Source organism: Mus caroli, chromosome 12, assembly GCF_900094665.2.
Source record: "Mus caroli chromosome 12, CAROLI_EIJ_v1.1, whole genome shotgun sequence".
NCBI lineage: Eukaryota > Metazoa > Chordata > Mammalia > Rodentia > Muridae > Mus > Mus caroli.
The window spans coordinates 114,699,387-114,725,472 of NC_034581.1; the positions used below are offsets into that span (position 1 = coordinate 114,699,387).

Below are 26,086 nucleotides of genomic sequence, written 5' to 3' on the forward strand. Positions count from 1 at the left end.
CATAGTCTCTGGTGAGAAGTCTGGTGTAATTCTGATAGGTCTGCCGTTATATGTTACTTGACCTTTTTCCCTTATTGCTTTTAATAATCTATCCTTATTTAGTGCATTTGTTGTTCTAATTATTATGTGTCAAGGGGGATTTCTTTTCTGGTCCAGTCTATTTGGAGTTTTGTAGGCTTTTTTTATGTTCATGGGCATCTCTTTCTTTAGGTTAGGGAAGTTTTCTTCTATAATTTGTTGAAGATATTTACTGGCCCTTTAATTTTAAAAATCTTCATTCTCATCTATACATATTATCCTTAGGTTTGCTCTTCTCATTGTGTCCTAGATTTCCTGGATGTTATGAGTTAGGATCTTTTTGCATTTTGCATTTCCTTTGATTGTCGTGTCCATGTTTTCTATGGAATCTTCTACACCTGAGATTCTCTCTTCCACTTCTTGTATTCTGTTGCTGATGCTCGTTTCTATGGTTCCTGTTTTCTTTCCTAGGGTTTCTATCTCCAGAGTTGTCTCTCTTTGGGTTTTCTTTATTGTTTCTACTTCCATTTTTAGATCCTGGATGGTTTTGTTCAATTCTTTCACCTGTTTGGTAGTGTTTTCCTGTAACTTTTAAAGAGATTTTTATGTTCCCTCTTTAAGGGCATCTAGCTATTTACCTCTGTTTTCCTGCATTTCTTTAAGGGAGTTATTTATTTCTTCTTAAAGTTCTTCATCATCATCATGAGAAGTGACTTTAGATCCATATCTTGCTTTTTTTGTGTGATGGTGTATCCAGGACTTGCTAGGGTGGGAGAGTTTGGTTCTGATGATGCCAAGTAACTTTAGTTTCTGTTGCTTCTGTTCTTACACTTGCCTCCTGCCATCTGATTATCTCAAGTGCTTGCTGCCCTCAATATATCTGATTGGAGTCTGTCCTTCCTATAATCCTGGTTGATTCGGAACTCCTCAGAGTCCAGCTTTCTCTGTGATCCTGTGACTCTGGACTCCTGTGAACCTGAGATTCTGGGTGTGTCAAGCTTCCTCTGAGACCCTGAGATCCTGGTGTGACCAAGCTTCTGTTATCCTGGGATCAGGGAATCCTAACATCCTGGGCATGTTACAGCACCTGGAAGTGGTGTCTTCTCTGGGGACCATTGGGCTGTCTGGTGTGCTCGAAACCAAGGTATACCAGCACCAATCAGGAGGAACCTGAGACACTGGTCAGGCAGGGCTCCCATGTCTTTCCTCTTGCTGTCACAGGCCTGTCACAATTGGTTTGGAATCAATGTTGTGTTCCACTCACCAGTGATCCTAAGATCACGTGGAGAGTCCTCTGGGGACCTTGGGGCCTTCCTCCAAGTTAGTGCCCAAGGTGACCCAGAGCTGGCACTGACCAGAAGGGCCCTAAATGTAATTTTGAATGTGGAGAGGAAGGAGAAGCATTCTCCAGTTAACACTGAGGTGATAGGCTTACTTATATGGCACCCCTTGCCACACTTCCCTTCAAGTTTTCAATCAAGTACACATTAAGTACTTCACCAAGAAAATCTAACAACATGTCTCTAGATTGTTCAGAGGTAGCATAAAATGGAGATAAGTACACAGTGTGTGATAATATTGGAATCCCAAACTTCAGCTCCCATTAAATGTCTAACCCTGAATTGCAATGTGATTTTTGGCATCTTCATTTCTCTACCCACAACATAAAAATATTAAAATGTGCTCTTTTTAGTTTTGTTATAGTTGGTGGGAAGAGAACTCGGATAATCAGTGTTGCAAACTTTTGAAAATCCAAAACTATGGAAACTAGAGAATTTATTTCAAATTTTTGAGTATCAAAACTATTTCCTTTTAGTGTGTTTTAACAAGAATTATTAATGAAAGGACTGGATTATGAAAGCAAAAGAACATCTTCTGAGACATCTTGTAAATTTTCTTTGTGCAAGCCTAGTAATAACAAAAGGATAGAGATGGAGAAGGCAGTGCTTGGTTTTCTTTCCAAAGGCATGTCATGTGCTTTATTATAACCTCATGTAAATAGATTGCTGCATTATTATTTCTTCCTGCAACCTTTGTGGGTTTTTCAGTAAGTGCACAACTCAACTCCAGGAAATAGGAAACCTGTCAGGTTAAATCTTTTTGGGGGTTGTGAGCCAGTACCTATAATCTGGCTTGTTGCAGTTGTGAGCTATTTTTGACTGACTGTAGTATCCTCTCATAAAACAGCAGAGTGACAAATGCATAGTCCTCTACAACTTCTCTGGACAACAACATTGCTGAGTCATGAAGAAAGGCCCTGGTGAAAGGCTGGAAGAAAGGTTCAGAATGATTTTGAATTGTCCTTCATCCAGAGAAATCTAAAAACAATCATGTTAATGACATAAATCAATAAGTCTCAGAAGCCACCATTCAGAGCTATTCTGAAATAGCTCAGAAATTCAGCATCCTTGCTGAGTCCTTAACTTCAAAAATCATCTGCATTTACTGTACCTCAGTTAAACTAATTCCTTCTAGAATCGTGCTCTTAAACCCTCACTCCCCAGATTCATTTCCTAAAATCTGCTAACTTGAACAGCTTGAATCCTGTTCTTGTAAGTTCCTATTTTAGAATTTTTATAGCAATGAGAAAATTGAAATTTCTTGAAGAAAATTTTAATCTCTTTTCAATTTTGTAATTCCCTATTACACCATTTGGGATGCCCCCTCCCCACTTTGAAATGATCATCTTTGCCTATCTTTGTTGTCTTTTGAAATAATTTATTATGAAGATGATAAATATATAGAAAGACAAGAGCTTTCTCTTAAGGAATCTCCAAGCAAGTTTCATTAACTCTGCAATTCTTTGAATTTCCACAGAATTTGGAAATGTAGCTTTCCAATAATGTTTATTTTTCCAGTCCAATGTTTAATTTTTCTTGGTCTATTTCTTATGGTTATGAATTCTGCATTAATATATACAGGAAGAAGATTTCAATTTTATGTTCCACTCAAAAACTTGAAGCAAGCTGAAGAATCAGAACTTAAAACTTCCATGTGATTATTTCTTTTTTAATTATTTATTTTATTTATTTACATTCCAAATATTGCTTCCTCCCAGTCCTCTCTCTCAGAGTTCTTCCTCCATCCCCCCTCCCCTTTGTCTCTGAGAGGGTGCTCCCCCCAGGTATCCTGATGGGACATCACATCTCTACAGGATTACATCACATCTCTACACCTCTCCCACTGAGGCCAGACAAGACAGTCCTCTGCTACATATGTTCTGGGGACCTCAGACCAGCCTGTGTATGCTCTTTGGTTGGTGGCTCAGACTCTGGGAGCTTCCAGGGGTCCAGGTTAGATGACATTGTTGGTCTTCCTATGGGGTTGTCATCCCCTTCAGTTCCTTCAGTCCTTCCCCTAACTCTTTCATAAGTGTCCCCGACCTCTGTCCAATGCTTGGCTGTGAGTATCTACATCTGTCTCAGTATCTTCTGGTAGAGCCTCTCAGAGGACAGCCATTCTAGGCTCCTGTCTTCAAACATAACATAGCATCAGTAACAGTATCAGAGATTGAGGCCTGCCCATGGGATGGATCCCAAGTTGGGTCGGTTACTAGTCAACCATTCCTTCAGTCCTGCCTCATTTTTGCCCCTGCATTTCTTTTAGAGAGGGAGGAAATTGGAGTCGAAAGTTTTGTAGGTGGATTGATATCTCCATTCCTCCTCTGGGGGGGTCCGGTCTGACTACTGGAGGTGGTCTCTTCAGGTTCCATATCCCTAATGTTGGACATTTCAGCTAATGTCACCCACATTGGGTCCTGGGAGCCTCCTCCATCCCAAGTCACTGGGACTTTCTAGAGGTTTCCCCCAATTCCACACTTGGCAGCAGCATATTTTCATTCATTTTCCCTCTTCACTCCCCCTCACTTCTCCCACCCAAGTCCCTCCCTCCTTCCTTCTGCCTCCCATAGTTAATTTCTTCCCCTTCTAAGTGAGATTTAAACATCTTCACTTGGGCCTTCCTTCTTGTTTAACTTCTTAGGGTCTGTGGGGTGTATTGTAGGTAATCTGTACTTTGGCTAATATCCACTTATCATTGAGTACATACTATGCATGTCCTTTCAGGTCTGGGTTACCTCACTCAGGATGATACTTTTCAGTTCCATCCATTCCTCCCTCTCTTAAGTTCTAATGGCACTTAGAAGGTAGGAGGGTAGAAAACTATAGAGACAGAAAAACTTTGGTACAAATTTTTATCCTCTGTTGATGATCCTCTGTTTTCAAGCAATCCTCTCACTGTTTTGAGGCTCTGAGTTGAACACTAGGATTCAATTTTCCCCCAGTATCAATGCCTTGAACCTCAAAAATGATTCAACATCATGGGAAATTAGTAGCAAACGAAGCATAAAATAACTTCAGAGACCAACAATCCCATCAGTTCCTTGATGTAAGAAATCATCCTGTAAAAGACAAATCACAAAGAAAATGCATCTATGGAAAAAAAAGCAACCACATGCTGTGCTTCTTCTGAGGCTTCATTAGTAGCTGTACTGCCTGCTTTCTGCACTCTACCAGGCTCCTATGTGACCTGGTTAGATCCAATACAAGGTGAAGTAGGTTATGTCATATACAGAATTCACATGTGTCCTAGTGGCCACAAACTTACAGCTCCAAAGGGTGCAACTTATGGCAAGCCTGTCTTTGATGTTGCTAACTAGCTAAAGATTGCCCAAAGCAGAAGAGAGAACTAGATGCCACTGTAAGGTTCTGTGGGTAGTGGATTATTACTGTGTTGGTGAAAATTCCAAATATAAATTCTTAGAGGTTATTCTCATTAATCCACTCCAAAGCAAACCAGTGCACAAACATGAAAGATTCACTGTCTGGTATCTGCAGGTCCCAAGACCCATGACCTTGAAAAAGACCATAATTTCCACCACACTATTAGTGGTTCTCCCTGTCTATCTGAAGAGAAAAACAATTCTCTTTGACTCCATGATTACTACTAACATAAGGAATGTTTGTAAAATGCATACCCAATTTAAGACAATAGAAATATTAAACACTTGCTGCACAAAAGCAAAAAATATCTAAAATAGCATCTAGAGAGAGTAGCATTCGCTTTCTCCCACTGTCGTTGATTAAAGTCAGAATGAAAAAACATAACTCTTGATGAAGTAATTTGAAAAGAAGCTTAATACCTTGGAAAGAAGGGATGAACATTCTTTACAAAGAGAGAGAACTTTCAGAAAACAGGACATTTATTCACTAGGTTATCTTCATGATCTGATGTTTGATACCAATCACTGCTCTTTAGGGATATTCCCTAGCTATCCTACAGGATGACTCAGTTTCCAAACCTGGATAATTCATACTAAGATGGCCTATCTAAGCCAAAGCAGATAAATCAGTGTTTTGAGTCCACAGCCAAGGTTTTTCAACCACAGAGAGCATAGAATTACCTTGGTGTTGATCCAAGGTGCAATTTTTTCGATTTTACTCCCCAAATTTTGAGTTAAGAGGGGACAACTAGATTGCATGTCTACTGAATTTCTCTATGTTATTCTGAGGAAGATTAAAATAACCGACAGAAGATATTCTTGGAAAGCATTACTCTAGTGCTTTATAATTCATGCCATTTGGACAAAAGAAAGATTTGTCAAGAAGGCCAGAAGATCCTCAGACACTGCATTGAATGAACAGACATGGGTGTGCACAGATTTTTTTTACACCACTTAAATCTTGGAATTGCTGTTATATACCCTGTACTAGATAGCTATATTACACAGAATTATTGTGTAAAGACTAGTTCTGAAATTGAGAGATCTTGTTAGGTTGATATCAATATCAGGTTGATCAATATTTCAAATTAGAGCACATTATATCAAGATTATAATTAACATAACAGATCTCTAAAGTTTTGTGACCTTATCCTTAGTAGCCCTTTATTCTCTGTAACAACTAATTTTTTCCTAGTATAAAAACTCAGCAAAGATTACAAGAGCCCAGCGAAAGGTCATTGATCTTAATCAGAAAATGTGCTATACTAGACCTTCCTTTGTAAACTGACAAGACTTAACAGGAATGATACCTGATGGCTTACAACAACAAACCTACAAAGTAACAAAGCAAGTGAATCCATTTTTAAAATATTCTGATGTTGTAATACCTCATTTTTACTCTTATCTTTTGGTAGTTTCAAAATTATTTCATCTAAGTGGAATGAAAAGTATATTTTCTCCAAAAATAAACATCGCAATATGACTTTGAGACAATGTGTTTTGGTTTGCTTTCTGTTGCTGTGGAAAACACTGTGATCAAAAGCAATTTTGAAAGAAAAGGGTTTACTTCAGCTTGCAGGTGATAGTTCATCACCCAGGGAGCCAGGGCAGGAACTCAAGACAGGAACTGAAGCAGAGGCCATGCACAAAAACTATTTATCAGGTTGCTTCCAGGCTTAAACTCACATACCTTAAGTATACACTCCAGGCCTGCCTGCCCAGGGATGGCACTCCCAAAAGATCTGGACTCTCCTATTTCAATTATCAATTAAGAAAATGTTCCACAGTCCTACCCATAGATCAGTCTGATAGAGGCAATTCTCAGATGTGTCAAGTTTACAAACAAGATCAGCCATCCCAGTTTTGGTTTTAAGGCTAGAACATGAAATAAAAATGATGTAGAACAGCAGTAGCCCCATAGAAGGAACAACAATATGAACTAACCAGTATCCTCAGAGCTCCCAGGGACTAAACCACCAACCAAAGAGTACACATGGTGGGACTCATGGTTCCAGCTGCATATGTAGCAGAGGATGGCATAGTCGGTCATCAATGGAAGAGGTCCTTGGTCCTGTGAAGGCTATATGCCCCAGTGTAGGGGAATGCCAGGGCCAGGAAGCAGGAGCAAGTGGGTCGGTAAGCAGGGGAAGAGGGAAAGGGATAGGGAAGGGGGGTTTCTGAGGTGAAACCAGGAAAGGGGATAACATTTGAAATGTAAATAAAGAAAATATCTAATAAAAATTTAAAATAAAATAAAAAGCCCACATGTCATAGAACTGAGAGAGGATAAAGTTATAATGCATAGCATTAAATGTTTTATTTATATAACATTACTAATAAAAATAATGCAAACTATTTTAAAAAAAGAACAGCAGTCATTTCTAACAGTATGGTAGCATTAGCATTCAAAGAAGAATATTGGGACACCACCTAGCCTTTTTACTTTCACTGAGGCAGGGTAAGCTATTCTGTGTCTATTCTTAAGGTGTAATTAATTTTCTGAAATATGTTTAATAAATTATAGTCTGGAATGTATACTCAGACAACTTTCCTGACCCATTTTCTGTCTCACATAAGAACACACCTTTTTTGAAACTGAAAAATTCCATTTTTACCTCCCAGATAAGGATCTTGTTCCACTCATAACTCAGGGCTGAGGTAAAATCCTTTGTGCCAACTTCGATCTAGCTTGCCCTACATCAGAAGTATCTGAAGATTCAGAAGAAGCTAGCTAAAACCAACAAAGATATGACTGTGGCACTTATACTGGCAACACCATACAAGTTGTTTCACCAAGGAGATAATTAATCATCTGACCAATTATATTGTTGGCAAAAAGTAGTAGTTAACTAAATTTGATTCTGTAAAAGAATAAATTGTATCCCAGCTATGTGTTTGAAATTGATTCACTTTGGCATATTCTTATTCGTTCACTTTGAAGTTACAGTATATCATGTTGAAATTATATTCCTAAATCATAGGATAAGGTCTGCTGTGGTAGAGTAGAAGGTAGCAAACAAATGATGTGTCACCTGAACAATGGCAGTAATGGAATATAGAACAGTACATTGAATTCCATTTATTATATGGTGTGAATATCAAATTCAATATAGATACTCTAACTAACCCATGAAACAAAATTTCTTTTCCAACACAATTTTTTAGAGTGTTAAACCGATATCAAAATACTCTGAGAAATGTTATTCAGCTATTACTATGAATTTTAAGGCTACATAATTCTTTTTACTCAAAATGAGTTATGACAGTCTCTGAAGGTGTAACTGTTTCCACTTTAATCTGAAGTAGTTTAAGTTTTAGTATATTTGACTGAGAAGAAAACAAACCTCATGTTGAGCTTCGTGAATCTCCATGGTATGTTTCATTTACTTCAAGGATTGATCTCAATTCTTAAAAGCTATTCTTTGGTACTTTTGATTTGTGCATGGAAAGTCTAATCCTAGTATTATCTGAATTCAATTCAATTTATTATAAAAAATGAGCTACAGGAAGCAATCTTGTGATAGTAATTAAGGACACTCTAGCAGAGTTCTTAAACCTCTGAATATGGGTTGACTTCTCTGAGAGATATCCCAGTTAGCTCTAATTATCAAATTATCACAGTCTAAACATCAGCTGAAAAGGGTATCTTAATTAAGAGATAGACTTTTGGGATAGCATTGGAAATGTAATTGAGGAAAATACATAATAAAAAAAAATATTTAAAAAAAAGAGAGAGATAGACTAGATCAGATGGGGCAGGTATTACAGTAATACAGTGGGAGACTGTATTAATTAACTGATGTAGAATGGCCCGGCCCACTGTGAGTAGTACCATTCTTTGGATATATGGTTCTAATCTATACAAGAAAGCTAGTTAAGCATGAGTCTGGGAATCAGTGAGCCAGTAAGCAGTTTCTGCTTCAAGTTCCTAGCCTCACTCCCTGCAATGACAGATTTTTACCTGGAAATATAAGCCTAATAAATCATTTGCTCCCCCTAAGATGCCTTTAGTCAGTATGTTTTATCAAAGCAAGAGAATGGAAATTAGAATATGCTTATTTATGGACTTTTAAAAATACAGTGACCATGAAACTGAGTAATTCATTAGTACAGATGAATATCTCAGTGGACTACCTCCATTATATTTGTACCTTGTGGAGATGAGGCACTTTTTAACCCTTCAGAATACTCAATACCTTCATATGATGCAAAGACATATCAACTCAAAAGAAGAAAAATCTTTCCCTTCATCATTTCACCATCACGCTCATAGCTCAAGCAATGACTATTTGTTTCTTTTGTGGTTTTCCAAGATTAATTTCCATATGTGTGAACAAAGTTGTCTTTAAGTTGTATTATACAGTTCTTTCCTTCTTGTGTAAAAAGTATTTTATATGTTCCTACACTTTCTTTCCACATAAGTACACCTGAACTTTCTGAATCACAATATAGTCCTGTTTCTAATATTCCATCATAGATTCAGAGACTTTAACTGAATTAACTAGTTCTGTACTGAATGACATTTAGGATTGTCTCTCTTATGGTGTTAGTAGTAATCGTAAGACAAATCAACACATACATCTTGCTTACTTGTAGATTTGAATAAACTCTCAAATGCAGGAATCCTGCAGCAAAAGAGATGTATATATGTGTGTGAATACATGTGCTTTATGTAAGAAATGTTGATTACTGTTTCCAAATGCCTCTCAAACTATCATCTATAAACCATATTACTGATTATCTAGACACTGTACAAGATAAAAAACTTATTATTAAATGTTATACCTTCTACCAATAAGAGAGGTAGAAAACATGTCTGAATTAGTTTGAGATATTTGTCATTTTATATTAACTTAAGCATAGCTATATTGAAAAGCCAATAGCATTTTAGGGAATTATCTCTTCATATCCTTTGCCTTTATTTTTATTAAACCATTTCTTCTTTATTGATATATTTCTAACTCAATCTATTTTAGAGAAATTTATAACTACAAATATTTCCCCAATGTGTCATTTTAAATTGGGATTATTGTTCTTTTTCCTGTTTTCTGTTTTTTAAATTTTCTTTTTTTCTAATTTTCTTAATTGAGTATGTGTGTGGGTTATGTGTTTGTGTGGGCATACCTACTCTAGTGCTCTTGAGTAGATCAAAGGATATTATAAACACAAAAACATAGCTTTGTGAAGTATGCAAAGACACAATTCTTTTCATTGAAGAATTGTATTAGAAATCAAGATTTGGCTATATAACAACTTTATGGCCAGTAGGATTAGTGAGATCTTGACTCATAAAACAAGCAATCAAAAAACAAGCATCTCGGTGATTTCCGTGTTGCTGAAATATGATTCCTTGTAAGCTGACAGGGAAAGGAAATTTATGGCATTAGAGTAATAAACATATTAGTATGGATATTAAGAAATGTGCATTTAAATTTTGCCTGTGTCTGAATGATTAGCTGTCTCGTTTTTTCAAATCACAGTTTACCTACCTAGTCATTGTTTTCAGTTTTGTTTTGATTTTTAATGATTAGTGAAGCCTACAGAAGGTTTCAAATTAGTTAGGTAAATATTCCAAAGCCCAATCAAGGCATATGGAAGACTATGCTCTTAGCTTTGATAGACATTACTATAACATTCTCCTAAACAGCTGTACTATTTTCATTTTCAAAAGCCACCCAAGATAATTATTGTTTCTCCAGATCACTAATAATTGCTCTCACCAAAGGCTTTGATATTTGGTGTCTCTGGCTCTTGTTTCACGTTAGCCATCTCATAGCTCTGAATTGCTATTTAACTGCTGTTTCATTTTTCTAGCATAAAAAAATGTTGACTACCTTTTCCTGTGCTGCCTCCTCCTCCTCTTCCTCCTCTTCCTCCTCCTCCTCCTCCTCGTCTTCTTCTTCTTCTTCTTCTTCTTCTTCTTCTTCTTCTTCTTCTTCTTCTTCTTCTTCTTCTTCTTCTTCTCCAAACATATATTCTTCCCTGAGATGTCTTCATGGATATTTTGCTTTTCCTTCCTTTTGTTTATTTATTTATTTATTTTGTGAGAAACGAAATGGGTTATTCAGTAGGCCACATTACACACTTGAAAAAGGAACAAGAGTTCCAGTGATGCCCCAATTCCATCTTTAGGGTCATGGTATGTGGTTAAGGTTTAAATACTGGGTCAGAGATCTGCATATCAAGGTATAATTCCCAACCATCACTGACCCATCATTTTCTCTCATGTTGTAAATTTTTTCTCTCCTCTAGTTAGTCCTGGCTTAGGGCTTCCTCTTCCTCATCACAAGATTGAAGAGGACAAAAGCCTGACTCTTCTTTTTAAGTTGTAGAATACAACACCTCAGAAAGAATCCCAAACCTAAACTCCAAAGGACAAATGGGAAAGCTGTCAGAATTGGTATAAAGTCATAACCCACTAAAGCGCAGACCACATCTATTTGTTTGTGGGCCTTTTGTTTCATTTTGGTCATTTTTCTGTTATATCTTTGTTCATTTCTTTTGATTTTCTTTTTTCTTCTTTCCTTTTTCTTTTTGGAGAAAGAAAAGGAGAAGGAGAGGACATGAAGTTGGGATTTTTTCTCTAAATATTGAAACTCCAAATTATCAGCAGACTAACATCTGCACTGGTTAAAGTTATTGTTATTGTTGTTTTATTTAAAAACATATATTCACATATGTTGATCATGTTTTCCCCTCTCCAAACTCCTCCCAGATCCTCCCCACCTCCCTACCAACCCAACTTAAGGTGTTGTGTTCTACAACTTAAAAAGGAGAGTCAGGCTTTTGGACCATATTTTAATTCAGTTGCTTTTTTATGATTGAAGACTTAATTGTTTCCTTCGTTTTTAATATTTTTGTGTAATTATTATTTGCATATGTATCGTCCCAGTGCCCATTTTCTCAATTTTTACTATAAAATTACTCTGATTTTTCCAGATCATCCCATGTCATGGTTGATTATATATCAAGCTAACTTTAAGCATAAAAATATTTGAAGAACGTTTATGAAGTATCAAAGGTTTAAAGGAAAAGTCTATTACCAATAATAAAAGGCACAGGGTGGACTAAAATTACAGGAGGATGAAATAACTACCTGTTTCTAAGAGCCATTAGAGACCAAACAATCCTGACTTCTTGACCTTCTGTTATGAACTTAGAAAATATTTCTCCAGTGAACAGCCTTAATTTGACCTTCTTGCTTCTCCACCTCTCCCTGAGAGTAATCATGGAGTCAATGTTACTGTAGAAGCTGAAGTGAGTGATCTGTTGGTAAGGTACAGTCAGTCATGCATGTGAACTTCAGTTCATGTGATTCTTTGATCCATACTGTACTCAGGAATCACCTGAGAAAATTAAAAAGTGCTGACTCTTGATTCCACTCAGCATTCCAATGGTAAATTCCCAGAACATTTTAATTGATCTGCAGCCCATCTTGAGAACTGCTGACCTTAAAAAGGTTTTTAAAGCTGATATATATTTTACACAATTTTTACAGGGATCGTAAAGGAAATGCAATCCCAAAGGAAGGAAGCTCTAGGGCAGAGGATCATTTTTCTGTGGTCTAGCCAGGGTTTATGTGCATTTTATGTGTAAACCTCCAACGTAATAGTTTTAAGAAGTTCATAGTGATCATTTTTAACTAAGAAGTGATTAGACTGTATTTTAAAAAAAAAAAATGAAGAGCCAATAGTGATTGATTTACAGTTTTAAACCCAACTACAGAAGAAACAGTCCAGTGCTACTTGGATGCTATGTTTCTACTTTTAACCTTTGTGATTTTCGTGATGTTTCTGTGCTTCTTTAAATTAACCAATTCTTATAAAATTGTGTGATCGTGTGACAGTTATTAAAATATTTAGTTCAGTTTTCATTTCAGCAAATTTTGGGGAAAAAAGTAGGGCTTCTTCTGCTTTCTAGCCAGGAAATCTTCTTTTCAACTTTGGTGCAAATTATTTCATCCGATGCAGTTAATGTAATATGAGAAATAATTGTAATGGGCTGTCTTAAGACGAGAGTTGTTCATCACCTCTATACTTTTATCTACTACAATTCCCTGGACAAATGTGATATTCACAAAAATCTCACATTTGAATATGAATTTGGCTGGATGCTTTGGCTCAAAATTCAAGACTTTTATATTAAGAATTCTGTATTTTATTTACTATGTTAATTTAAATTGTCAATATGATAAGAATCATTCTAGTGAGCAATAACTTTTTGCTCTTCTTATGATTATCTTTGAGATGCTCGTCTTTAAATTCTGTTCCTCATGATCTGTGCTTGACTTGTGCTTCAGATAGTAACCCAGTACTATGAATATTCTCCAACATCAGTGGCCATCCTCAGCTTTAGAACTTATTCTCCTCCACATACAGCTTCTTTTTCTATTTCATTGTTCTTCAGGTTAGAATTTTATTACTCATTATTCCCACTGTCCAGGCTTACAGTGTAAGGCAGGTGAGTAATGTTAAGGGTTCTTTGTTGTTACAGACCAGTCTCAGTTTAGACAGTGCACATTCATATGTCCTCAGAGTCGATAATTTTTCAAGATTCTGTATCCACCTTCTTGTGACAGCCAAGATCTGCCTTGTATAAACAATTGGTCAGGAGTAAAAGGTTCTCTTTTACAGAAGAAACTTTTACAGAAAATTTTTTAAATGCTTGACTAAAAGTCAATAGGAAAATGTTACCTAACATCTCTCCTACTATACAATCTCCCTCCACAGTCCTTAGCTCCATCTAGGTGAAGTGATTCAATGGGAATAAGCAATTTCCTCACATCTAGATTTTCCAACCAAATGGCTGGAATGGAGAATGCTGCTTACATTATTCTGGTCCTTTGAGCTTTGTTGTAAATAAATAATGGTGATATATATATAAAGACAAACCAAGGAACACAAAACTGTGCTACTACCAAATTATTTCAAGAATAAATTTGAGGTAAATTGACTTCCAGATTGAATAACAGATTAGTTAACAAAACTTAAAGAGAAAGACATACCTAGGCTTTCATCTGAAGCTTGAGGAGGTAAAAGGAACATCAGTTGTCCGAACTTGAATTGCTTGAGCTCAGCCTTGAAGCCTGTGGGGGTAGAAACAGTACCAATGATTTCACAAAAAGCTAAAGTATATTTTGGTCCATGACACTGATTCTGTATTTAGAAAATACTGCTTACTCCTCTGAATTTATGCAAATGTACTAAGTTGTTTTCTTCTATGGCATTTACAGAAATTTGCACATACAAACACTCAAAGTACTCCGTGTTATTTTTTCTATTTGATGTTTGGAAAGATTATATAACTTCTTTGATTAGATAAACAATCATTATCATTTCCTCAGTAATTTGAAAAGTTGTCTAAGATATTTACCAAATTCTTATGTATCCTAACTAACCCACTAAGCTCTCATGCTATATACTACATGTTTTATAACTGTCTTACTTTCTTAAGGGCGAGTTCCTTCACAGCAACTTCCCTTACCCATTGTTCTGCAATATATTCCTCACATACATGTTATTTCAGAGAAGTCTTAGGATGTTTTGGTATGCATTTTTAAAAATATATATCCAGATACAAAATACTTAATTGAAACTAGTTATTATTAGCTATAACTTAAGATTTTTTGAAATTATATTACATTTATTTATATAGGGGTATGTGTGTGTGAGAGTGTGTGTGTGCGCGCGCGCTCATGAATATCAGAAAACATCCTGCAGTAGTTGTTTCTTTCCTGCCACTATGTGAGTCACAGGAATTGAACTCAGGTTGTCAAGTATGCTGGCAAGTACCTTGCTCACTGTTTCATCTTACTGGCCTAAAATAACAACAACAAAAATTTAAAATCAAATGGAAGCAGATGTCTTAGTAAAATTAAAAGCCATTACTTTTCTTATTATTTATTGATGAATTAATTATTTTAGCTACATGGTTAGACCAATTCAAGTATCAACAAATTTACACTCAAATATCCTTAAATATGTCTTTCCAGATTAAAGTCTTGACTGTAATATGACACAAAGTATTTTTATCATGGGTGGATGACGGCTCTGCAAAGCAGCTTTGTGACCTATTTTCTATTTATATTAAATCATATGCTATCAACACCTTCATCTGTTTGGGCTTTTTGGGATGTCCACAAAGCATCTTTTTGTCAAAATAATGTAGTTGTTGCCTCAAAATGAGAGGTACAAATAATGTCTATATGGAGGATGATCTCTTTGTTTGATGTCTGATCACTTTATCTTGGTTATTTTCCCTACCCATAAAATAACTTATTGGGTCTTAGGTGCTTACTATGAATGTTATATTATATAGCATGTTTGTCTCTGAGAAAGTAGAAAAGAAAATGACAGTAAAATTAAACAAGAGGAGCAAAATTCTAGTTTCTCTACTTCACATGTTTCCTGTTGATAAGTTGATTTTGCTTAAGTCTCACGATTACCTTTTTGAAAAACAATAAATAAATTTTAGCCTTTTTTTAGTCTTTAATATTCTACAACAAAGAATTTTTTTGGTTTTGAGGGGAATCTGAAACATGTAAAGTTCCTGGGAGCAAATGCCATGAATGGATTATAATAAGCTAAAAATCCAGGCTTCTCCTCTCTGTGATAATGCAATAATTCTTCCTTTCTTTTGCAGTTTCTTCTATGTGGCATATGTGGAATACTGTGCGCCAAAAAAAAGTCAGGACTTGTCGTAAGTTTTTGCATTGTTTGTATAGTACATTGAAGGGTTGAAATTCAGGCACTCAAAACAGAAATGATGACTTAGAGGACTTTTATCTACTTAATGCTGCTAATTTAGAATTAGATGGAAGCTAGGAAACAAATTCTAGATTTATTGTTTTAAAGAAAACTATCAATAGTATAAGAGATTAGGAAAAAAACACCAAAGTTTCTGAAAAGTTCTGGTATACTCTTTTAGCATATGAATATTTAAACTTTAATATTTGCTATATAGGGGATTGTGTGCAGTTTTCCACTTAGAGATTTGCAGGCAATCACCTGGGTCCTTCCAGGAGCAAATAAAGGTAAAGCTTACTCTCTGAGAAATTAAGCTGGATAAATATAGATCTTGGCATAAGGATTTTTTTTACTTTTTAACTGAGAAGCTAATTTTGTAAAGCACCAAGACAGATGTGATCCTATGGATACAGTTAATTCTTTATTTATTTTATTTAATTCATCTCTATTTCTGTGAGTACACATTTAAACTTTTTCAGATGTTTATTGTATCACCACAGGACTCTGGAGTAGGCAACATGCTCCCTGTTAACTACATGCTGAAAAGTAGACTTCTTGACATTTTGTGAGCATTAAAAAAATAGAAAAGACATGGTTTGTTTTACTGAGTACTATAGAAAGTATCATAAATCTTTACAAAATTGGAAAACATAATTACACAAGGACCCTGGAGAATGTTCTTTGATCTAAAAAAAAAAAAATAGTTTTACAATGACAAGTCAGGTACTGGAGTGAATGGGGATCTCCCAGTCATCCTCATCTTCCATCTTTCCCGAATTTCTTTCTTTACAAACATATCTATTGAGGAAAGACAGATAAAGCATCCACTGTGTCAGTCATGTTTAATATAATTGTTAAACTTTTGAATGAAATGGGAATCCTTGAGGAAATATACTTGTAATTGTTGGCATTTATAATTCTTCCCCCACTCTTTAGGAATGTCCTTTATTCTTTCTATACCTTTCAATTTTCAATACTTGTTATGATTGTATTGAAACAGCTTATTTGAAGAAGAAATTAAAAGGGAACAAAAATTAATGGAAGTGATGAGAGGATGAAGGGGTATGATTTAATTTTTAAGGCACTGTGTGTCTTCACTGTCTTTCTAATCAGAAACTACCATGTAAATGGTACTATTAGACAATCCATAATCTTCCTGTATTTAATGAAGTTGACTAGTGGCAGGTAACCCCAAGGATTTTATGCTGAACATTGAATGTTTTACAACATGTATTCTTTACTATATCTCTTCAGTCTATAATCTCTTACCTAATAGGATTTGAAATAGTATATGATTAAGAACCTGGATATTAATTCTAATATTTTAATTCAAAGGTGACAATATTCTACCAATGCATATGAATGCAGTGCAATCAACTATTGCAGCTACCGAGAATAACATTAACAAGAGACATGTTTATTTTAAAATAAATATTTCATCTACTTTTATAATAACATTCATTCCTTAATTGAATGCTACAGTGTATAACCATTTAGTATTATCTGTGAATTAGTAAACACCAAAATATATACTCAAGAAACTGCAAGGCAAGTGAGTATTATTTAAAATAGGCTGTAACTGGTTGATTCCACTTAAATTTTGAAATGCATATTGCCACTAAATGGGATGATTTGGTGATTTGGTAATCAATTTTCAATGCTACATTAAATCAGATATACAAAGATTGTATTCCTCCATCATAAGATCTTCAGCCCTGATGATAAGTACCCTGACATAATCACAATAAGTAAGGCAGAATTAAGTTTGAAAAATGAAACAAATAACTGTACTAATAGAAAGCTTTGCCTGTCAAACTTTATTTAGTGGTGCTTCATACATTCATTGCCTGGCCCTCACCTGGAACTTCATTCAAGGAAATTGCTTACAATACTATTTGAATAATTTTTTCCTCTCTCTATTCCTAAATCAGCCTATTCTCCCTTCCACTCCCTCCACTCCCATTGACCATGTCATGCTTATATATTAAACTTCATTACACTCAAAAGTATTAACACAAAATTACTCATGATATAGAAGCTCTCACTTAGGGTCAGTAGGTACTAGATACTCAAAAAATAATTGTTGAACTCAACTAACTACTGATAACAAACAATATCTTATAATGTAAAAATAAACACTAAAGTAAGTTATAAAACTGTTTTCCCTAAAGAATTAACACAACAGATAATATCAATAATGTCCAGTAAGGCCTTCTGAAAAAGTTACAACTTACTTTTTCTATTAGGGGTCGGTCCAAAGAAAAAGCAAAATTACTTCCAGGAAAATATAAGTGGCCTTGAGATAAAATGTGTATGGTGTATCAATGGGCAAGAAAGGCTTGGGTGGGGATAGTACAATTGTACAAGTACAAAGTAGTCCATGCCTAGCATGTAAGAGGCCTCATGTTTTGTCCCAAGGACCAGGAAGAGGAGTGTAATTGGCTACTATGTTCCATAAAATAGAAATATGACTGGGTAATAAGTTAGTACAGCCTTATAGAAGATCTATTAAATCCTATAAGGTAATTTAAACCAGTTGCTTAAAGCACATAAAGTTATTATGAAGCTCTATAAATAGTCAACTAAATTTATTAAGTATTCAAAGGATATTTACTACACAGAAAGCACATGCCTCCAAGGATCCTCTTTAGGTTGAGTTAACATCTTATCTTTATGAATAGAGACTCGTGTTAAGCCAAGTGTAAGATCAACAGTAAAAACCACACTCAATCAAACAACACTGTAACAGTTCACAGTGGTGCCAGACAACAACAAAAATAATTGAATGATGTTGGGCCAGGTTATAGAAAGTCCCTAAGATACCTATTAGAAGATATATACAAGAAAGTAATGAAGAAAAAAAAAGATTGAGATAAATTCCCAAAGTTCACCAAGGTTGAAAGTTATAGCTACTTGGATGCTTAGAGAAGATGACAAAATAAAGCTGAATTTAAGTCAAAGAATCTGACCTGATCACTACTCATTCTTCCAAATTGTTTTAGTGCTTCTTGCACTAATACTGTTATTATTGTATTATACAACATATTGTACAAATATTGCATACGTGTATAATACAGTTATATTGTATTAGGGATCATGCAGCTGATATCTGTTCTTCACACAATAAGCATGCATATAGGACATGGTTATTATTTTCATCTGAAACTAGCCAAAAGCTAAATTTGGTTTCCTTCAGAGTATCATAAGATATACTATTGGCTCCATTTTGGAAGTTCTATGATGTACTTTATCAACATTATGTCTGACTGAATGAAGTCGCTACTAACAGGCACACCTGTTCTACCTCCTTATAAACAAAGAAAGCGTATTCTTTTCATTGCAGGTTCACCATCCTTAGCCTGCAGCAACATGAGGCTCTATTTTCTGGACATCACAGCCCTATCAACTTTAACTCCCCTTTTCTTCTTTTTCTCAGATGATCCTCTTTTCAGCCTGCTGTATCTGTGGACTCATTGGAGGCATCCTGAATTTTCAGTTTCTTCGGGCAGTCACAAAAAAGACCTCATCCCTGTACCCACTGCACCTCGCTTCCATGTCTTTGGCATGTATCGGCATTGGGGGCTGCACTGTCTCCTCTTGGCTCACTTGTCGTCTAGCCAGCTATGAGCAAAGGAGGATGTTCTCAGAAAGGGAACATTCCCTGCATCACTCTCATGAAATGGCTGAGAAAGTGAGTTTTTCTTTTTCATTTTGCCTCACACTGCTGCCATGCAATGAACACTACAATCTAGGTGGATCAATTTGCAAGCTTACATGGCAATTTGTGGAATCACATTTTGTAATTCTGACCCTATTATATTAAGAGCAGGGGTTTTTAATTAGTTTTCTCTGCAATTCATAGGTGCAGCCATTTTCAGCAGAATTTTGTAGCCTCTGTCTATTTGAAACCATAGCTCCTAAAATAGCATTTTATAAAATATTAAGCACCTTATAAATATGGATTTTTATGTATTTACTGAGGAAAAACATAAACTAAATTCAGCCTCCACTCAATAATGCCAGCTTTAGAAATCACATGAATTCTCTTTTCCAGTACATCCTTTGTGCTTATAAGTAGATGCATTTGATTATGTAAATTAGGTTCTCAAGCATAAAAGAGGCTCTTTAGTGAGGCGATAAAAAGCCTTGTCTATCAGTGAAGATATTACAATCCATATAAAGCTTCATTGAATTCTCGTCTAAACTTCATGCATATGTGTATAGCTTTGCCTGTATTTTACAAAATGCTGATTGCATAATTGTTTCATGAAACCTATTCAAACAGAAACTTATATTAGTTGCATTAAGGAGCAAACATTATAGAAAGATCTGAATGTGTTCCTATTAACACATTTAGTTTGATACACATTTTTAAATTCAGTTCTTATTACTTGATCTATTCAGGAAAAGATAAACATCTGTAAAACTCACTAAGATAATGGGCAAATTACATTTTGATTTATTTCTTGAAAATAAAATCATACAGTCATAGTATAAAAGAAATAGTAGCAAGAGTTATGCATATCATAATGTTATTTTTAAGTTAAATATTTATTTTATTGTTCATCTGTCTTTATTTTGTATATCTATACATACAGAGAAGAGATTCTCATTGATTGTCCCAAGGAAGCAATTGTGGTCAGATTTGTACATGTCATTCAAAATAAAAGAATTGACATTATAAATATAAGGACTTATTAGTTTTAAAGTAGGTTATTAAAATAGAAGATTATTACATATTTTGATAGCAGCTCCTTTATATTCTGTTTTTATGCTGGTGTTATTTAGCTTTTCTTTGCATATGTTTCTTCAATATTTATTGTATAATTGTTATATTTACATTAGAGATTGAGGGCTATTGAAATAACCGACTTGCCCAGCTGCCCGGTGGTGCCCCCGACACCAGAGTTACCTACAAGGTACGCTGACTTCTAGGGAGTTACCATGTTGTAATGTTGCTACAGGAAGCACTGCCTCTATTAGAAAGCCATGGTATCCACAGATCAGTCTGGACTGATGCTGTGTGCTCCTCAAAGTATCACTTTTAGAAGGGTTACTCTGAGGAGCAGACATAAACCTACATGGCAAAATCTTACAGCTTCAATGTTGGTTGAGTATTTCAAATATTCAGCCTGCCTCTAAGCATCCAAGCACTGTACTGCTTGGATGATTCACTATTCCCTTTATTCTCTGCTGCATCACAATTCTGACTCAGTACCATCATTCACAGATGAGACTTTTGTTTTAATAATAGATGAGTCTGGATAAAGACAAACTGTAATTCTATCATGCCAAAATTGCATGAACCAATAGCCAAAGTTTAACATTAATATAGTAAAATGTCTGTGTGTAATTTTTCTTTTGGTAAAATTATCTGATATTCCTATTCATTTCACATATTTCCAGTTGTTAGCAATAAATATTCAAGACTCTTAGTTTGGCCAAAGAGAATAACTGGAAATGCAGAAAGTTACATTTGCAGTCCATTTAAAAGAAGTATATTTATTTATAAATGTCCAAGTATGTTCTTGCCCAGATTAGGAGTATAGACTTATTAAATTGTAAATGCCAATTTGCAAATGAAATGATGAGACTCATCCATTTAAAACTAACTTTCGCTATTATTTTCTAATGGTAATTTTACTGTGTCTGTGATTGAATGAATTTCGTTAAGAGTATTGTTTGAATTTATAAGATTTTAGAAAACATTTTTCTTAAAATCTTACAAAAATATTGATACTTTAGTTGTGTGAGCTTTAGGCTTTTATTTGAAGTCTTTTTAGGGAATGGAAAAGGCAACTGAGATTCTTATTTCTATGTACTTACTAAGAAGTTTTCTTTCTCTTCTAGCAGGATAAAATAAAATGTGATTCATTAAATTTTATATTAACTTTGGGAATTGAGTTTGGCTAATTTTTCTGTCAATCACCTTTTATCATTATAAGCTTAATACCAGCCCAATTATTCCACATTTTTAGTCCTGTTTTCACTGTGTTCATCCTTAGAAGTCTCCCTGACAGAAACAAGATAGAAATGGGTAGCAAGCAGAAGACTAAGAAAACAGCTTCACTTGAAATGTTTTTGCCACCCTTTTGAAAGTCAGCTTCTTAAAATACAGAATTGTCAATCTTGCATAATAGACAAATTTGCTAATATACTATCTATAATACATGTACTATGGTAAATGTGAATTGGCCCCTAATCATAAGCACGGGACCTGGGAAAGTGACCTAGATTGTAGAGTTATTGCCTAGTATCTCAAGCATCTTGTAGACCAGGCAAAGTGGCACATGCCTGGGTTTCTAAAACTCAGAAGGTAGAAACAAGAGGGTCAGAAATTCAAGGCCAGCTCCAGGTACATAGTATGTGTCTAACAAGCCTGGACTGCATAAAACCTTCTCTCAAAAATCAACCAAATGAACAAACAAACAAAACTATATGAATTCAAGTCATCTAAGATTCAAGTATTTTCTATAGTTGCAAATGAAACTTTTTATGTTACTTCATTTTTTTGTATCTGTATATTCATGTCCTCCCAAGCACATTTTTCTGAGTCCTTTAAAAACATGCCCTAAGTTTTCATTGTTACTTTTTTACTGTACAAGTGACTGTGTCATTATAAACAATTTTCCTGGCTAGCCATGATAGTTTACACTGAGAGTTTCAACACTCATGAGTCTGAAGCAGAAGGTTTGCAAGCTTGAAGCAACTTTGAGCTATTCAATTTTAATTCCGGTCTGGGCTACATCTCTAGAACCCATTCAAAACAAAATAAAGCCTAAACACAATAAGCATCTTCTCACTGAAAACCTCAAGGTCCCATGGTTTTCTATAAACACCTATAGAATGTGTTGGTATTTTGTTGATGTGCTTGACAGAAGAGTTTGGGTATTGGGAAAACCTGGTCACTTAGGCATCTTTTTTCTAGGTTAGTATCTTCCAGTAAAGGGTTGAAGAAAAGGGGGGGGGGGGGCAGCAGGGATTCGGTACGTGGATAGAGTGACTAATTTGTGTATATAAACCTAGGCTGTCACTTCAGCATTTTCATGTGCTACAAGATGCCATGAAATTTCATTTCCTAAATCACAACAGTACCTATTCTTGTCCTTCGTCCCCTCTCAAAAAATGGCTTTCAATGGCCTGTAATTTTTGTGTTTCTATTAAGCATATCAATGTTTTACTCTAACATGAGTTTTAATTAATTCATGTAATTTTGCTAACAGGAAATGACAGACAACATGAGCAATGGAGCACCACAACTGATATTTAATGGAAGAGTACAATCAATGTTTTAAAGAACTCAACATTTTTCAGGTTGTTCATGAGGCAGGAGAAGCTGAAGACTTGGGAGTAGCAGTTAAAATGGCTCTTGGATTTCTTATTTCTCCTGGGCATCGACTAAAGTTATTCCTTCTCAGTTTGGCCTCACTCACCCTCTATCCCTTTCTAGAGGGTATAAACTTTCCAGAAATGTTGTAGCTTAGTCATCTCAGCAGACTGACCAATTGTTCTGAAGAAGATTCCTCCAAAAAACTAAATGGAAATAGCAGTGATTAATACTGTACACAGACACCATTTGACTAGCATGAGCTTTAGAATTGTAATTGCATATTTTATGAATCATTCAAAAGTAAACACATACAGAACCAACAATAACTTATTGATGTCTTTGTTTTGAAAGACAAATGACTTCAAGTATGGTAAAAATCAAGACCTCAGCAATTCCTTGTTGCAACAGCATTGTAATTAATTTCAATTTGTGAATGAATTATATTTCATAATTTATTTATAACTTACAAAAAACTAAAGCTTAAAAGGTGATTTTTTTAGTTAGAGAAAGAATATTAATCTGTATGATATTTTTGCACTTTTGAACAAGTGAATACTATGTAAGGAAAATAAATGTTTTCATTATTCTGTGCAAATTGATCTTCATGTTCATGAATGAGTCTAAGAATAAAGTATTGTGTATACATAGGTGTATATATACTGTAAATACAGAAAATACACACATCATATATTTATAGCTACATGAATGTAAATAGGTAATATGGAAGAAATTGTAATGTTATGAGGTTATTCACCTAGCTATGAGAAGGCCATTGCTCAAAGCTTTCTAAGCCCACAATGTCACATATTTAATTTCTACTCTATCCATGCATTTCCTTCTTTTTCTTAAATCTATTGTGTGGTAGACAATCATTGTGGCTGATACATATGGAGCTGAGTGACTTGAATATTGAAGCATGAATATAAACTACTTTGTTGTTGATATTTAACTGTGATTATGATGTTTATGTAAAAGTAATTGTTAATATTGATTTATAAGTGTAACTTCAATCATATAAATCCTTATTTCTAAACAAAAATTATTATCTAAGATTATTACTGATATGTTTATTTCATATAACTTTCAGCCAAATTAAGCTCTGTAATTGGGAAATGGTAACCTTAGTGAAGTTAACACTACCTTTGCTATACTTTAGATGTTTTATCTCCTTTGATGATTAACATGAAGGTCATGTGTTGGAAAGGATATATTCAAAGTATCTGAAGGAGTTCTCGGTGTAAGAAAATTAAAAGATAAACTGACAGTCACATAGTTAAAGCCAATTTTTCTCTTCCACAATGCAATATTAAAATAACAATCAACAATATGTATAAAAGATCAAACATCATGGACTCTAAAGATATTTATGAAAATTAATCTCTGACAACATACAAATTAATATTTTTAAATAAGTATCATTGCACCATATATTTTTATTAATTTCCAAAACTAAGCAAATTTCAACTCATTTTTCTGAGTTACTCAATCACAGCTAAATTGATATATTTCATGCTTGGTATGAGAACTTACAGTCACAAGCAAGACAAGAGTTTTCACTGTGCTAACAAAACAGCAATAATTTGGTCTAAGGTCCCATGAGCCTTTTAACAATGCCATCAGTAAACCTGTTGAGATGAACTACTTAGAAAATTCTGGATAAAAATGGCCTCTTAATTTGGTATAGTTTTGAACTCTTCCTCACTTGTTTGGACACTTTTTTGTCTGGTATATTACAAATACTGTCCATAGATTTGATATAAAATAATGAATCATCATCATCACTACTCATTTCATGCTGCACATAGGCATGATATTTGCCACTAAAAATGCAAACTTTAAGCACCTAGAAATCTCAAATATATATGGTTATACTAAATTTATGCTGAAGTTGGCTTAATCTTTAAGGAAGAAACCCACTGACTCAAATTTTGGTAGTATTTCTCTGTTGGCATGTAAAATACAGAATTATAAAACATCAACATATTTAATAACTTTTGAATTTATTTATAAAAACACATATTAAAAAAACAAAGAAGGCTATCACTTCTTTGACACACAGATTTTTAAAAAGAGATTCAATCACTGCACTTATCTTAATAGTTCACAGTGTGTGTGTGTGTGTGTGTGTGTGTGTGTGTGTGTAATCAATTTTAGACACATCTTTAAATGTAATTATTTCACCCTTGTGCTTTCTTAATTCAAATTGGAGTGATTTACTTAGGGTATAAGGTGATTCTTGAAATAAGTAGGGGAAGTTAAGAAGACATTATTCGAGAAACTGAAATTTTAATTTTGACAACTGACAAAGAATAAAAAACATGAGTGCCTACATTATAGTTTTAATATACATCTACCCTTGACGAAATATGATGTGATATTAAATTAGGAAAATATATGTGAAAGTGGTGTGGGGTATGCTTTAAATGCAAAAAGAAGACGCTGTCACTTCTAGGAAATTAAAAAATATTTGTATGTGTATATATGTATTATATACACACATCTGTTTTGAAGTGGAACATTGTATGATGACTCTTGATGTTTATGTAATAAAACTACATGCTTTGAAACTACAAAGCCTATGAGTCTTGTTCTTTTTATGGTACAAAAAATGGTTTTTTCAATAAATATTCAAAGAAACTGTCATTCAGACACTGACAAAGAGGCAGATTCCTGCTAATGTTTAAGAAGAGAGTCTGAGGCAGAGAATTTTGAAACTCAGAAAAGTGATTATTTGACATAGAAAAGACTAGAAAATATTCTAATGCAGAGAAGTTGAAGACATTAAAGATATAGAAAAATGATAATAATAAAGTAAATCCCTATGATACCACAGGAAATAAGGTAGATATCATCAAGGCAATGATCAAGATTATAAATTTCACAAATTAAACAATATTTAAGAGAATTCTGATGTCCAACTGAATTTTGAAAATCATTTGCCATCAGCATTTAGGGTGGCTAATGACAAGACTGTTCTATATATTTTAAGTCAAGTAGAGTTTCCTTTGCATGTGTTTTAAATGGCATAAAATGTATCAATTATTTTAACAACCAAGCAATGTCTTTACAAATATTTATGTTTTTCTAGTCCAGGTAAGACTACCCAATTTAGAACCATGAAGAAAACCCTTGAAAACCTAGTGCAGCCAATTTTAATGCTGTCCACAAGTGTGGAGATGACTAGGTTAAGGCCACACACTCACTGTTCTAAGGTATCATGGTTCATTCAGGTCTTCAGTGTCTTCCTGTCTCTTTACAGGTTCTTCCACAGTC

The 26,086-nt window shown here is 34.6% G+C and overlaps 1 protein-coding gene across 4 annotated transcripts in view; it reads left to right on the top strand.

The window, feature by feature from the left end:
- Tmem196 (transmembrane protein 196) overlaps positions 1-25,360 on the top strand; it is a 70,221-nt gene extending 44,861 nt beyond the window's left edge. For 2 of the 4 annotated variants that reach the window (XM_029484329.1, XM_021179584.2), the window contains exons 2-5: positions 15,380-15,436; positions 18,920-19,174; positions 20,329-20,402; positions 22,707-22,787. In XM_029484329.1, the coding sequence (XP_029340189.1) occupies positions 15,380-15,436; positions 18,920-19,174; positions 20,329-20,402; positions 22,707-22,713 (393 nt within the window). In that variant the 3' untranslated portion in view covers positions 22,714-22,787. Of the gene's footprint in view, positions 1-15,379; positions 15,437-18,919; positions 19,175-20,328; positions 20,403-22,706 lie in introns of all 4 variants that reach the window. The other 2 variants (XM_021179583.2, XM_021179585.2) reach the window with 1 other exon arrangement.
- Positions 25,361-26,086: the final 726 nt, after the last annotated feature.